The sequence below is a fragment of the Salarias fasciatus genome, chromosome 8 (genome assembly GCF_902148845.1).
Source record: "Salarias fasciatus chromosome 8, fSalaFa1.1, whole genome shotgun sequence".
NCBI classification, from domain to species: Eukaryota; Metazoa; Chordata; class Actinopteri; order Blenniiformes; family Blenniidae; genus Salarias; species Salarias fasciatus.
The window spans coordinates 9,016,799-9,032,602 of NC_043752.1; the positions used below are offsets into that span (position 1 = coordinate 9,016,799).

The 15,804-nt window shown below is 46.6% G+C and overlaps 1 protein-coding gene across 7 annotated transcripts in view; it reads left to right on the plus strand.

Annotated features, from left to right (window-relative positions):
* mrtfab (myocardin related transcription factor Ab) overlaps positions 1 to 15,804 on the plus strand; it is a 33,785-nt gene that overhangs the window by 6,200 nt on the left and 11,781 nt on the right. For 4 of the 7 annotated variants that reach the window (XM_030097676.1, XM_030097677.1, XM_030097679.1 and 1 more), the window contains exon 4: positions 14,893 to 14,958. In XM_030097676.1, coding sequence (XP_029953536.1) covers positions 14,893 to 14,958 — 66 coding nt within the window. Of the gene's footprint in view, positions 1 to 155; positions 515 to 8,538; positions 9,200 to 14,892; positions 14,959 to 15,804 lie in introns of those variants that run through there. The other 3 variants (XM_030097678.1, XM_030097681.1, XM_030097682.1) reach the window with 2 other exon arrangements.

A 15,804-nucleotide genomic window follows, 5' to 3' on the forward strand; every position in this document is an offset into this window, starting at 1 on the left:
AGGGAACAGAAGGAAAGAGAGGGAAAAAGGAAAGCGAAGAAAAGAGGGGGTGTGTTACATGTACTTGTGGAGGTACGGCTTGGCAACAGCTTGTTTTTGTTCTTTTCCACTTTTTTTTTTTTTTAACTTTTTTTACTTTTTGGGCCGACGGCACAGAGGCGGGATCACGGTTTGAACTCTTCACTTTAAAGTTTACCTGAGCGAGAGATAACAGAGCTGGAAGCGACGGGCGGACCGCGCTGCTCTCCCAGGAGCAGGAAGGCTCACGCCCTCTCTGTCAGGACGTGCGTGCACTTGCAGCCCGGCAGTCCAGAGAAGGGGAGTGTTCAGAGTTGCGTTGATACCTGTGGAGTAGCAGCTGCCAGTGAAAGGGGAAAAAAAAACAAACAAAACTTGCGTTCAGCCCCTCTGCCTCTGTTGTTGTCTGGCGTCGAAGGAGTATGAATCGCTGAGCAGGTCAGGAAGGCGGCTCTTCCTCGCGGCATGGTGCAGAGGGACATGACCATCCTGACAGGTAAAGTTCATTCCAGTGCTCTCTTGAGTTGTTTGTTTAAAATGAATGAAACATGTGCAGCTCGACAGTCCTGAGTGTATTTGTGAACACTTATAAGCAAACGTCTCTGCAGACGCTTCAGAATGCATTTGCATTAAAGCAACAGATGGAAAGTTGTCTTTAGACGAGGAATAAACTGAAGTAACAGACATTGCTTGATTATGCAAAGCATTTTCCACTTTTTTTGCAGCTGTTGTATTTCTATGAGTTTGAAAAGTTCCCGTGGTCTTTAAGGGTCAGACCCAGGCGTGGGTTGTGGGGTCAGCTTCTCCCTCGAGCACATGAAGTGGATGGATGGCTTTGAAAGGTGTAATTATAAAGGCAGTGCTGCCGGCTCTGTCCGGGCCGGGGTCCAGACAGACGGAGCTGGGGTGTCAGAGGTTAGCTGATGGAGGAGGAAAACGGAGAGACGCAGACGTGGCTGCTGCTCGCCGACAGAGGCTGGGACTTGGGGCAGAAAGTAGGCTGAAGGCATCACAGACTGCGCTCCAGATTCAACCCGCTCATGTCAGTCAGGACAGATTGTTCCAGATGATGTGGCACGGACTGCGTCTCCTACCAGAGAGCTTTTAAAGGATAAATCCTTCTTGCAGAGATTATGAGGTGTTTTTTTCTTTTTTTTTTCTTGTTATAATACCACAAAGAGTTTGAAGCCAGGTTAGCTCTTCGCATCCCGACTGTGCAGCAGAATAAATGGAGAAAAACTTTTAATACTTAATCACAGATAGTTCTCAATGAAGCCATTCGTTTTGAGAGGAAATGCAAATTTCTGCCAGACGTTCAGTGAAAAGTTGGGAAAAGATTTATTCCAGCTCAGGATGTGTCAGCATTGTTCATAATTGATGGTCTTGGCTGCCTGTTCATCTCAGAGCGAGGCGGTTTTGGGTACATTTAGCGAAAAAGATATTCCACTGGCACAAACTTTGCACAAGTCGTCATAACCAGAACTTTGCTGAGGTGCCCTTGTTTTGCAAACACTGTTGTTCACTTTCAAATTTAGTCACGCTAACATTTCATCGGTCATGTTTAAGACTCGGCTCAAAACCGGATCAAAGCTCAAACACCGATTTCTGCTCGTCAGCGCTGGGCTCAGTTTGACAGGGGCAGATGTGTTGGGCTCACTCTGGAAAAAAAATTAAAACCGCCAAAGTGAATCCGCACAGACGGACACTCGGCCGTCGGGCGGTATTTAAGATGCTCCGGCTTGATATGTAGCCGGGTCGAATGGAGCTCAGCCCAGCAGTGATTCAGGGAGGCCGACGGTGCGGTTATGTAACCGGCTGGGAGGCTGCCAGCAACAGCAGAGGCCCCGGAGCAGCCTGTCAGGCTGAGAGTAGGAGGGGAGCGAAGAAGATGGAGGGACTGATAGATGGCAAGATAGACAAGAAACGAGCACGGTGAGAAAGAGAGAGAAAGAAGATAAGTAGATGGACGTGGAGAAGGCTGAAGGAACAAACGTAGAGGAAAAGACTCAAGGAAGGAAGGAAGGAGAGTTGTTTTGCCGCATGCAGCCTTTTCCTTTGAGCCGCTAACAGCCGCATGGATTTAAGTAATGCTCCTTTCAACTTGTTTCCCTGTTGACTAAATGCAAGTTCTAATTAAGACCGGTCAACTAGTCTAAAGAAAAATTAAAATCCTGTTAAAATTCACAAAAATGTATGGGAAGATATTCAAACCGTAGTCCCTGCAGTCGTGTCCTGACCGAGGCTGCCGGCAGAAACAGTCGGTCCATTCAGATGTTGACACACAAAGGCAGTATTTGAATTTTAAGCCTTTTTCTCTCCAACACAGCATTCATGTTTCCTTGTTTTCATCTTTTATCGATGCAAGGCCCGATAAACTGTTGGTTTTGCGAGCGGACGTTTCTGCAGCTCCTCACTGTGCAGACTCGTCCTCTAGTTGGCCAGGAAGACTGCAACACCTACAATATACTTGCATAAAATTCTAATTGGTCTGAGTAGCGAGGAAGTGACATTTAATCGTTTAGCTGACTAGTCGTGCACGTCGCTAGTTTTTACTCAGTGATTTTGGTCTTAGTGCGCGTTTCGACGATTGCATGTGATTACTGATGGACTCCTGCATGTGGAGAATTGCAAAACAGTCTGAATGTAAACACAGGAGACCAAGTGTTGCAGTTGTGGATGAATGTAAACAGCTTCCTGTCTAATAAACACACATATTTATGCAGCTGAGGCAAGTTTTGTAAGAAGCTTAAATCTTGAACGTGTCCAGCAGACCACGCACACACCCACTGCTGATGCATGAGTCACTGGCACTCGAACACACAAACATCTCCCAACCCGAGTTGCTCTCAGGACCTGGACATGCACTTACAGGAGTTGGTAGCCTTCCATTTTCACGGGGTGTCCTGACGGCGCGGTATTTCGACAAGCACCGACACACTCGCATCTTTGATTTGCGATCCAGCGCATTCCTGTTAGGTAATAAGAAGAGTGAGATAGAGAGAACGGCCTCACATCTGTTGCCTAAAGCTAAAGAAAAGCGCTCCATCAGCTCCGTAGGTCTGCTCGTAGCAGCAGGAACACGATGCCTGCACACCCACAGGTACAAGCCCACTCATGTAGCCCGGCGAGCTTTAAAAACACACATGCACGGACGCACACAGACTGACACACATGTACTCTTATCTGACAAGTGCAGTTTTAAAGAGCCTCCGAGCTGACAGTGACTGATGGACACAGTCAACATAATGCATGTTACTACTTGCAAAGCAAAATATACTCAATTCTTCTTAATGATTACATACATAATCTGGTCCGTAGGCAATTTTGCACACAAGTCTACACGTGCACTAATGTGTATGTGTGCTGCAGCTGCATACACGCTTTGGCCTATTTAAAGATGGCGTTGTGGGTCGCAAAGCTGAAAATAATCCACAGTTGAGATATTGGTGTGTGATATTCAAATGATCGCAGTCGCCCTGCATTCGGTTGTATTTGGCTGCTGCATTTGCAACAGTATAGAAATGTAATCTCTCTATTTCTGAGGCTGTGGAGTTACAGGGATCGCAGGATGTTTTTAGAAAAGAGCAAAACAAACATATTAAAGCAGACGTTACCCGCCTTTCTGTGGCAATCTACTGCCATGGAACCATGCAGACAGCCACACGAACAAGAAAACATGGACGCTCTGCTTGTTATGATTCTCCTTGACTCCAGCTCGACTTGCTCTTGTGCGTCTGAATAATACAAAAGCCATCAGCCGGTGAGTCACCTGCAAACACTTAGCGTTAGCTACTAACGGCTACAGAGGTCACCGCGAACTGGCGGGACTCCTGTTTCGCCGGCGTGACTCAGACACGAGGCGTGAGAGCCTGTGTCAGCGGCAGCAGCTGTGGAAATGGAAGGTTCGAGAAGTATTTACACACAGTGGATGTCAGGACGCACGAGGATAAGTGTGAGGTCTCGTATCTGCTCCCGAGTGTCCTGCATATGAGATGTTGTGTTTCTGTCACATCAAGAACCAAGTTTCTCCTTCCTGAAGAGTTCATAGCCATCTTAGGGCGGGGCAAATAAAGAAGAACAAATCTGTCAAATTGCTGTTCTCTCTTGTGAACTTGTTTGGTGTCATTCACTCCCAGGTGGACGTCATTTTATACCTGTGTGTCGCTTGAACTTTGGCACACACACCAAATAAAAAGAAAAAGTACTGTCTTTGTTATAGATCGGTCTTAAAAAAAAAATAAAAGAAAGAAAAAAAAAACTGACACTGAACGAAATTTGCAGGCAGAAGAAGCACAAAGCTTCTAAAACTCCACAGAGTAATGTGAAAGAAGCTATTACTCTTTATGCCCAGGCCAGAAACAAACCAAGAAAAAAAGATTCCAGCCAAATGCTTGTCTGTTGTGAGACGTATTCAAAAACTTCTCTGTGCTTCTGCCTTTGTTTTCTTGAAGAATGCTGATGCTGTAGTGGGGAAACCAGTCATTATGGAAAACATTAATCCTGGTTTCCTCTGCAAGTAGGGCAGGAGGTTAGGGGGTTCTTCACAATAGAATCATTTTCAGATGTTGGAGTTATGTAACAGTGTTACGGCGCTGTCATCGCAGCACAGTGAACACCCTTCTCCGCCTCTGGGTTGTTGTTTTTTTTTTTTCCCCCTTGTCTGAAAATCTCATTTACTCAGCATGACTTAAACTCTCCTCCTTCTCGGGTCCTTTCTGCTTTTCCTGGAGCGCTCAGTTCACCAGCTGCCAGCTGGCAGTGTGTATTTGAGGGCAGGTGGACTGATTTTCATCTGCATCATGTGGCATGTGTTGATAAAGAGTGGTAATGCAGGCTGGTCAAAAAAGAACAATCCAGTGCATTTAATAACGGACTTCATTCTGAGCTTCTCAAAAAGCTGCATTTTGCTCGTGCATGCGACTTACCCTCTGTGCTCAAGCCAGAATAGTAAAAGTTCATAGCAGATGCTTTTGTTTGGTATTTTAAGCGATCTGACTTGCCTCGTCTCACTTTTACAGAACTCCCACACAGACCATTTCACTCTTTCAGGGTTCCAGTGTCTTGTTGTCGCCATGTTTCAGCAGTAAAGTGAATGTGCCGGGCAGCTGCTCCTGTGTCAGTGTGTCAGGTCACTGGAGCTGGAGGAGGACGAAGAAAGAGTGTGCTGCTAAATTTTAAGCTTTTCTAAATCAAAAATGATTTAAAAAAAAAAAAAAAAAAAAGCGGATGCATTTTCACTTGAAATATTGCGTCAACGGCGCGTTTGACAGGCATAATGTTCAAGAACACCGGTGCAGCACTTCACCGACTGTTCTGTTTGTTGTGATAAAGCAACGTTCCAGAAAGCTTGTGTCGTCTCAAAAACCACTTGTTAGTGACAAGGTGTACGGGACGTGAGGAATTCCTACGATCCATGCCTCCCCTGCATCATTTTTTTTTTTTTTTTTTTTTACATTGCCAGCCACAATGTGAATAACGCCGTGTCACCCGCAACCTTGGGTTTGGACGTCTGTTCCAGCGTTCCTCTTTACTGCTCAAAAATGTCATCGGATCAACCCTGAGAAATCCGGGGCCTGATGTCAGTGCTGAGTCCAGAGCAAACAGGGCCGGTGAATTCCTGAGTGGTGGTGGGGGGCATCAGGAAGTAAAAAAAAAAAAAAAAAAAAAAGCACCTTCTGTTTTCCCTCCTGGAATGTTAATGACCGGTGTGACCTGCAGTAGACTGGCGCTCGCCCATGTTTACTGCCTTTTAGTGTTCAGCTACAAAACGAATTGTGTGGGACGTCTTGGGCATAAGTATTGCCAGATCAATGTTCTCGTGGATTAAAATTCTTCTTAAGTAATAGAACCATGGACATTTCCAAGCTCATTTATCACCCTAGTGATGCCAAAGTCTGTGATTTATTGGCTTCAGAGCAGAATTTGCCATAACAAAAAACTACCTAAGGTCAATGATTATCTCTCTCAGATAAGAACAATATCAAGTCCAAGGAACGGGCAAACATACACGAGATTCCAGCAGGTTATTCCGTGCCAACTTTGCCTCCTAAACACATGCAATGGATTTTTCAAAAGTTGTAGGGATTAAATACTTAGTAATGGATGGAACTGCATCATGTTGCCTGTTTTGAACAGAAACTCTTAAAGGGACGGTCCAGACCAGTAGTAGGAAGATGAAGGCTTTGCTGGTTATCTGACAGACGTGCTCTGTTCCAGGAAACTCAGCCTGTCCGACCATCCAGACGTGGAGTCTCTGTCATCTTAAAAGCATCATGACGTTATTGTTTTTAGTTTTATTGATTTTTGAAATTCAGTGTCAATTCCAGCACTTTGTAGCGGTCCAAGTCTAGTGTTGGGAATAATGCACTGTGCTGCCACTGCATCATGAAATAATGTATTTACAGCTTCTCAGGTTTCAGGTGATCGGACTGTTAGTTGCCTGGTTAGTTACTTTTTCACTAAACTGTTTACTCGAGGAGGAACGCCCCAATAATCCTGAGCTGAAGTCCTGTTTACAACCTTTCTATTGTCTGTTTTCACAGGAATGGAAGAGATGCTGAAAATGATGTAGCGATTTCAGTCTCTTCAAGACTTTTCACAAGGGACTTTTTGGAAGGCACTGCTCAGTTTTGGTTTTACATCCTGTCAAATAACTGTTTGCCTGCCGGAAAAAAAAAGGTTTTTGTTATTTCTGGGAATTATAGAATTTCTTTGCAGTGAGAGATAAAGCAAGCAGAGATAAGGCTTCTGAGGTCAGATAGCTTCATTGGAATGTTCCGAAACACGGAACTACGACCTTTCCCGAGCCCGATTCACCTGGAGAAATTCTGTCTACATGACAGTGCCAGCAACAGATCAGAGTCGGTATTTATCCATTTGAATAGCTTAACAATTACTTCTGACAACGTCTTCCTGTTTCTTCTGAATTGACTCGCAGAGTGATGCAGTTTGTTGAAAGATTTCCTCAACTTGGAATGAGGTACCTGCAAAGGACAGATCGATCACACAGATCATCGTTCAGCATCAGTGGCTTCAGTTTTTAGTACTTTGTCACATGCTTACGCTTTTTGCAGTCACATGTACCTCACTTTCCCATTTATTTTATCCTTTATTTGACTGTGTGGAATGGCAGCAGATGAAAATATAGCTCAGATTCTGCGATTTCAGCCTATGAAAACACGACGGGATGCTTGCTTGACGGATTTGTGATTTTTCTGCCGCTCAGATGAAAACACACAGGCATGCGCGGCATCCTGCGGGTCAGTTTTGGTGCCGTGCGTGATTGGTCCGGCTCGCACGGCGACGTCTTAATCCCGGCGTGCGCCGTCATCCCCGCGCTTCCCGGCCGGCCGGGCTGCGACTCACGGCAGCAGGTGGACTTTAATCTCACGCGGGCAGCAGACAGTTATTGTAGTGAGTAGACGCCGTTTGTTCAGGGTGTCGCCTTTATTTTCAGGTGTGCTGCTGCGACCGCGTGCGTCACGTGCGCCACGAAGCTTCCTCGGCACTTCCACTGGAACTGCTACTTTATTAATAACCGCACTTCTCTCCATACGAGCGATGAGATGAAAGACACGAGGGCCACGTGTCCTCCTCGGTGTTGTGTGTCATAAAACTTTGATTTTAGCCCAGCGAAACGGGGCTCAAAGTTATCTAGTGTGTGTTTGCAGACTGAGATGTGTGTGTGTGTGTGTGTGTGTGTGTCCCTCAGAGTAACCTTACCCAGCGAGTGCACAGGTGATACCGAGCTGTATATAGCCTCTTTATGGCCAGCTGGCCTTGCTATTTAAAACGGAGCTGGATGAAGGGGACGGGAGGGGCGGCGGCGGCGGCGGCTGCGGATGGCGGTCACCATCAGCATTCTGCTGGAGCCACAGACGCTTCAAATCAATCTGGAAATCTTCTCACCGATTGAGACCGGGAAGCTCAGTATCACAAAATCAGTTTCCCTTCGTAAGTTTGTGTTGCTTTTCTTTAAGGGAGGACTGTTTAATATCGATCCGTCACTCTGGAAGTCAGTGTGCGATTACAGTGCAGTGCAGTGTCAGGTTTACAGATTTACAGAAGCACGTTGGCGTAAACTGGATTGCTGGATGAGGTCATCGCCGAGAACCGTTTCTCCTCGCCCAGTTATTAAAAAAAAAAAAAAAAAAAAAAACACACACACACAGTTTGAAGGTTCGCTGAGTCACGGTTTTTCAGGACGAGCCTGCGTCGCCGGGAAAGTGTTGAGGAACGGCGAGCCTCTCTGGCGCGGCTGTGATTTCTGATTCTGTTTGTGTGTCAAACAGAGAGGTTTGTATGTAGCAGCACACCCCCCCACCCCCCCCCCCCCCCCCCCCCCCCCCCCCCCCCCCCCCACCCCGGGCTTGTAACTGTGAATGAATGGCAACAGCTGAGCTGGAGAACTTTATCGGCTGGGCTCACCGCTTGTGTGTGTGTGAGAGAGAGAGAGAGAGAGAGGGAGGGAGGGAGAGAAAGAGAGAGAGAGAGGGAGGGAGAGAGAGATTCAGGAGGCGCTGCAACCAGAGCAGTCTCACTGGGGACTCCTCGGTGCCGAGCTCTCTGCCGCTGTCCTCTCTTCCTCAGCCGCTGGCCTCTTTTCCAGCTTCCTGCCCTCGGCTCTCCTCCCTCTCGCGGTCCCTGACTCGCCCTGTGGATTCCTTTACCCGTGGCTCTCTGACAAACCGCAGAACAGTGCTGTCGTGACTCGCCAGCGGCCACTGCAAGAAGAGGAGAGAGAGAGAGAGAGAGAGGGAGCAATCGATCACGCCGACACAGAGGAGAGGCTCTCGGCGCAGGGACATTAAGCTGGAGCCACGTTTATTTCCTCGTCATTTTACTTTGGAAGGACATTCTCTCGGTCCCTCTCTCTTGTGGGAGTTTTCCAAAACATTTCAGATCCACCTTTTCTCCTGGATTCTAACTGAGCGGAGAGTTTCTCAGCGATCAAGGACTCTTCTTCCCGCCCGTCCTGCTCTCTGGAGCGTGACCGCGTTCGAACAAGAAGTTCAATGTTTACCAAATAATCGATCTGCATTCTGAATGATCATGCTGGACACCAACCACTGCCTGTCCTTCGAGCCCTCCCCCCTGGACTCTCCTCCAATGGCGGACGACTTGGAGAAGGCAGGACTGAAGATGGATAATGACAGACTTGTCTATCACAGTCTGAAAGAAGGTGGGCAGCCTTAAGTCACACACACAGCAGAGAGAGGCAAGATATCTGATATGATCCGTGTCTACCCGCTTCAGTCTGCATTTTCCAATCTTTACGACTCCGTATAAATAGTTAATAGGCTTCCCTGAAGAAAAGTGATTCAGTTTACTGCCTTGGGAAAGTTTATATGATCTTTAACAATCTCAATTCATCACAACTAAATTTACAGGCTTTCAGTGCCTTTTGTTTTTTAATTACATGATTGCATTTGCTGGGAAGTCATCGCTCGCCGTGAGTCAGAGTAATACAGTAAAAGCTGGTCGTCGGATAAGAACAAACGGAGGAGGAGGAGGAGGAGGAGGAGGGCAGCCCTCTGGATTCTTGAAATGCATCATAGCAAACCAGCAGCCACTCATGAAAACAGTCCTCTGTGGGCAAATTTCACCAGGTCCATCCAAGGCGGTAACGCAAACTCGACAAAGAGATGTGTCAAGGATGTTTTGTGGGCCAATGCGGCTGCTCTCATTTGCTTTTCAGTTAATAATTGCAGAAAGAGAACGCGCTTCTCTCACTCTAACAGACTCCAGCAGTACGAATAAGACAGACATGGAAATGGGGGGAAAGTGCAACTTTCCTGTGGTAGTGTTTTCTTCTCTATGCACGTGTGTGTGGCTTCATAATAAAAACAAACGGCGCCAACTAGGAGCCTGGCATGATAACTACATAATTATCAGCATTTTTTTAGTCATTTTTGTGTAAACGGACATTGTTTTTAAGTCAAATTAAGTCTAATTCAGATCCATCAGAAAACTGATTAAGTTTCCTATTTAAGCTTTTCATTTTTTCAAGTTGTCATGTTTATAGTGTCTACTTCCAGCCATGATTGTTTTTTTTTTTTTCCATGCCCAACTTTTTATACATATAAACTGCATATATATTTTGACCACACAGTGTGAAGCGCCCCCCTCTCTCTCCATGGGTTCAGTATTTCATTCCTCATGTCTAACTTATTGCCACTGTTCATGTTTGGCATCAGTGGTGATTTGTGCGGAGCTTACAAAAACAACTTGTTTAAAAATGGAAAAGCGGAGTTGGCCAACAATGACATAATAACGAAAATTGCGGATACAGCCTAATTTGGTATCGTCTGTGGCGAGAGCACGAGTAAGTGCAAAAAAAATAAAAAAATTGTTTATAACAAGGATTACAAGCACGGGACAGAGTCGCAGACGAGTGGCTGCAGATGAAACCAAACATTCCTGTGAGGTCAGAGTGATTGAGGATGGAGGGAAGGGAATGCATGTGGAAGAGCGACGCCATCAGACGGGGAGGGGGGGTGGGGGGGGTCTGTGCCTGACCTGCAGCCGTCGGTGAAACGCCGGGTCCACCAGGTCAATGCGAAGCTGTCGCAAAGTCACAGCTCCCATTGCAGAGGAAGCCGTGAGCAGCACCAGCTGCGCGGAGCGAACTTTGAGGAGAATCAGTATGCACAGCGCCTCATCTCGATGCCATCCGCCTCCTCGGTGCGGCGCGGACGGCCTTCACCCGGCGTTGCCCCCGCCCCGCCGTCCAGCTTCTTTCTGCTCTCACCTCATGTGTGAACAATGAGCGCATGAGGCACGGCGTCGTCGGGCACGGGCGTTTCCAACGCCGCCGCCAGAACTGTGACGTCGGCTCAAAGGGGAGACTTGCATTATGTGGGTATTCAGCGATGCGTGTTTCCATCCTTGTGTGCCCACTTTTTGTTTTTGGTTTTTTTTGGGCTTCATGTGTGTCACCGTGGAGGGTGTGTGAGGGGCTCAGGCGTGCCAAGCCCGGGGTCTTTGGGGACAGTGACAGACTCAGACATGTTTAATCAGATCCACTGACACATGAGCGCAGCAGGATTAGCCCAGTTGGCCGCGACCACACCGGCTCAACCTCAGCGGCCTCCTCCCCCCTCGGACTCCTTACCGCTCAGACCTCCTTTCCTCACTCATTATTATTATTTATAGTATTGACTGTGGATTTCACAGCGAAAGTGTCTTGTTACTGGCAGTGTTACAGCACTAAAGGACATAAACATGAGTGAAATCAATACTTTAAGGCAAAGATGTCCAACACATTTTAATTCAGGGACCACATGCGGCCTGATTTTGTCTTTTGTGGTCAGTGAAAGGGATACGAACATGCATGTGCTGAAATAAATTAAACCTGGTGTTTCCACCTCTAACTGTAAACTCTGTGATTCTATCACCGTTATTAAAATGAAAGGGAACCCTATAAAAGTCGAGCACGTGTCTGTCCTCCTGTCTCTCTCTCTTGCTTTGTGTTCCTGTGCTCGAACCTTCTGTGGCTGTGGGATGCGGATGTGTCGGCTCTGGCCTAGTATCCCAATAAAGTCACCCTTCCTCTTCTTTTTTTTTTAAATCCTTTTCTTAAATTAACCAAAATGGCCTTCAAACCTGATTTCTGCAGCAGAGCCCTGAGCTCCATAAGACAAAGAGGCTTTTTTTTTTTTTTTTTTTTTTTCCACGCTCCCAGAAACACTTTTACTTTTAATTCCTCTCATGAAACCACAGCTCTTCTGCTTCTGTTCTTTCTTAAAGGTTCGATGCGTGAGATTTAAAGTCACTACAGTGTTTTGTCCCCTTATTGTAGTCTTTGCGATTTTTTTTTTTTTTTTTTTTTTTTCATGAAGTCTTTGTATTTGTGTTTGCACTGTGGACTGATTTGCTTTCCTCACATGAACCTTAATTTCAACACGGCTGCAGATTTTCACACATCACCAGGATTGTAGGAGGTGTCACTGCGAGACTTCTGCAATTTATTTAAAAGCAGTGGAAAAAGTGGACGAGATATTTGGTTTAAGCATGCAATGCGTGTAGCGTGAAGCCGACGGCCATCTGCTCTCAGGAGTGATGAAAAGAGCCGGAGAGGGCACGCTGGAGTAAATAAGCCAACTTGGCTGAAGAAGAGGAGGGGGCACAGAGATGTGAGGCAGGGATAGAGAGAACGTGTAAGATTCTCCTTCCCAGAATAAACCTCCTCCCTGGAAGTGCCAAGTGGCGTGGCATCTCGTCCTGCATGCCCTGGTTGAGGCGTGTGTCACTGTATGTGTGTGTGTGAACACGTGAGGTGTTTTCCTGCGTGTTTTACACCGAAGGGAGAATCAATCTGCAAACTCCTGCAGGAGTGGAACAGAAAGCAGGAACAAATGAGGAGCTGAGAGATGAGAGGGGGAAACGTTTGTGGCGTTTTGGGTGTTTGTTTACGGCGATCGGCGCTACTGTTTCCATGGAAACGGAGGGGAAAACTCAACTGTGCATGCGCATCACATCTATAATAATAGTTCTTCTGTACATCTGTGAAGAGATCAACAATAACAACAATGGCGGCCTCCAGAGTGGCATGACTCCTACGTAATATTGTCGGGGAACGTTTACAGTCGAGATTGATAACGCTCCAACTTGGCGATCTGTATGCATACTCGCCGTTCTTAATGATTGTAGCGTTTTATGCACGTGTGTAGTTCCATTGCCAAAGCAACCAGCGGCGCCATCTTGTGGCCATGTTAACAGACATCGTAAATGTGAAGCGCAGTGTAAACGGGGCCTTTGGCCGCTGGTTTTGCCGTGGGGGCGGGGACGGTTTTGTCACAGCGGAGGGTCGACACCGACGCAGCAGCTAGCCTGCGGACGCTAATGATGTCAGTTTGCTAGCAGGAAGGAACAGGTGCTGCCTGTCCTCAACGCCGCAGACGTAACCCTGCCAGAAATACTTGGGAAGCTACAGCGGTGTGCTCCACTTAGCACAAACACACACACTCACTCTCTCTCTCTAGTGAAGCAGGAGCGAATGTTTATGTCAGGGCGAAACAGTATTTGGTAAAACAAACTAACTGCTCTGCTGTTTATGACATTCTCTAAACTAAAGCCAGAGGTGTGCAGTCCGTCCGTGTCCCCGCTTTGGTTTTAAAATGGAAGCGAAGTGGAAGTGGAGTGCAGTATCAGTTACTCAACAAGCTTTAAAAAAGAAAGAAAGAAGAAAAACCCACCAACCATCTCGACACAAACGGCAGCGACAACCCCGCGCTCTCTCCGTACGTTTCTGTTTGTTGCCTGCCTGGACGGACGAACAGTCCGGGTCACTTCCCCAAATTGTCATCATGCCGCAATGAGCCTGACGCTCGTGATGAAACACGGTGCACTGGCACAACGCTGCAGCACGCTGCTTTAAAGATGTGTCATTTCTTGCCTTTGTCCATCTATTCTTGTTTTAATTGACTTCAGGCCCAGAAAGTCGGAGCTGTCGCTTTATCAGTGTCACTGTGCTACTCTGCTATCACTTTCCATTGGTCTGTGTGTTCCTTGTTCCTAATCACTCTGGAAAAAAATATTACGAGAAGAAAGCCTCCTGGATGAGATGTGAAAGCAGTGGCTCTCTCAATTGAAATGTTGCAGGTTTGATTCCCCGTGCCCACCTTGAGCAGGACGGACTGAGCATCTGCATGGCAGCCGCCACCTTTAATGTGAACGTGTCTCACGACATAATGGATTTTGGAGACTATTGAAGAGGCAATGAACATGTTTTAACTAAAGAGTAAACCTGGGAAAAAAAAGAACTTTTTCACTTTTGTGTGTCTGTTAGCAGGTTAGCTCCAAAAACTGACAGATTTGAATGAGAATCGAATCTGGAAGAAAACCTAAATATTCATTTTCAATCACATTTAAAAGCCTAAATGATGATGTTTTGTTTTTTTTAATTTTGGTTGGTAAAGTGATCGTCTCTCTTCAGACACTTGCAGGTTCAGTTTCCCGTCTCCCCCTTTTCACATGTCAGAATGTCCTTGAGCAAGACACTGAACCTGCACCTACTGGATGGATTGAGCGCCTTTCATGGCAAACACATCCACTGGTAGAATATCCCTCTGGGATTAATTATTTCTATTCTAATCTGTTACCCACACATATGTGTATATGCGGGTGCATGTGCAAGGTTTTCCTCTGTTTTTGTGCTGCTTTTTCTATTCAAGAGAATAATTTTTACATTTTCCATCCTTGTTGCGAGACTAGAATAAAGTCTAATGACCTCCTGATGTTTCCTCTGAGGTTTTTGAATCTTAAATTCACTTCAGAGGCTGCTGAGGCTCCTCCACATACAGAAAGGTCAAACGTGGTGCACCTTTGTACTGCTCAGGGTTCCTTAAAACTCTCGCCCGGCCTCTCAGTTATGTAACGAGCCACTTCCTGTTTTGAAATGACGGCTCAATCAGCCAGTTGGTTCTCTGCTCCACTTCAAAATGCAATGAATTTCAGTTTATGTAATTTAAATTTAAATTAATTCTATTACTGCGATCGATTTATCATTGCCCCTGATTATTGCCAGTTTTTTTTTTTTTTTTTTTTTTTTTTTCTCCACTCGGATCCTTGAACAGTAAAACAGGAAGTGTGTGTGGTAGTCTGCAGACACCACACCCTCCACTTCCTGGGCCCGCCTCCATTGTAACTTCAAAAAAAAAAAAAAAAAAACGAAGTGAAATGGGATGAAGCGTCAGGTGTCAGAGCGCAGCTCCTCGCGGTGACACCGCTACATCGTTTTTATTTGCCTGCATGTGGTGAAGGAGCCGCTGCTCTCGCCGGCCTTTTAGAGCTCCGCGGTGTGACTGTCGGCGGCCGCCACTGACCTTCTCTCTCCCCGCTCTGTCTCCCCTCGCCTCCGCTGTCTCCATGCAGTCCTCCAGCTCAAGCTTCAGCAGAGACGGACACGAGAGGAGCTGGTCAGCCAAGGGATCATGCCACGTAAGTCTCGGCCTTACACCGTCTTCATCCTCAGAGTTCTGCAGAGCTGCACACGCGCATACAAGTGGTGTATTGTTAGAGCATCTGACAGCGGTGCAGGTACACTGCATAACAAGAAGCCAGACTTCACTCACCAACGGAACACTTCTGTTTCGTGGTATTATGGCGCTTCATAGAAACTCAAGCAGGCAGCCGAGGTCATTTCAAAGGGTTCACCTTCATGCAGCAGAACAGATACCGCCACACACCGAGTCCTTACATAATACTAATGCTGGGCTGTATGTGCAGACTGTATGTGGGATTTACTGGTAGACGCTTTTGTCTGAGGAACAACTTCAGAAAGGGCCGTCTTTTCTCTGAAAATGTCAGTATGTTATCTGCTTTACCGGTATGAGTATTTATGTTGTGCATGTGTCACATTTAGCAGCGTCTGTGCACCACTTTGAGTTATCAAGTAGGGCAGCTTCCTCTTCTTCTCAATCCACTTCCTGATTCTGAGTTCCGCACATCACAAGATGCAGAGAGATACGTTTTTTCCCCTCATTTCAATGTCGATCAGGGCTGTGTTAAGCAAGACAGAATATTTTTTGCATTTAAATTAAACTCAGAACTGGTGCCTCATTGTGTCCGGTGGTGTGTGTCGTGGAGGACAGTTTAGATACGAGGCACCAATGTCGAAAATGGCAGACGAATGCACTCATGTGCTGCAGACTGTCCCTCAATATGTTCTGCGATTGTGTTGAGAGTTCCCGAGCGGTCGTGTCGCTGCTCTGTGAACCTTGAGTTCACTACAGCGATGGTCAGCGTGTGCAGCAGCAGCATAAGAGCAGAAAAGTTGCGTTTCCA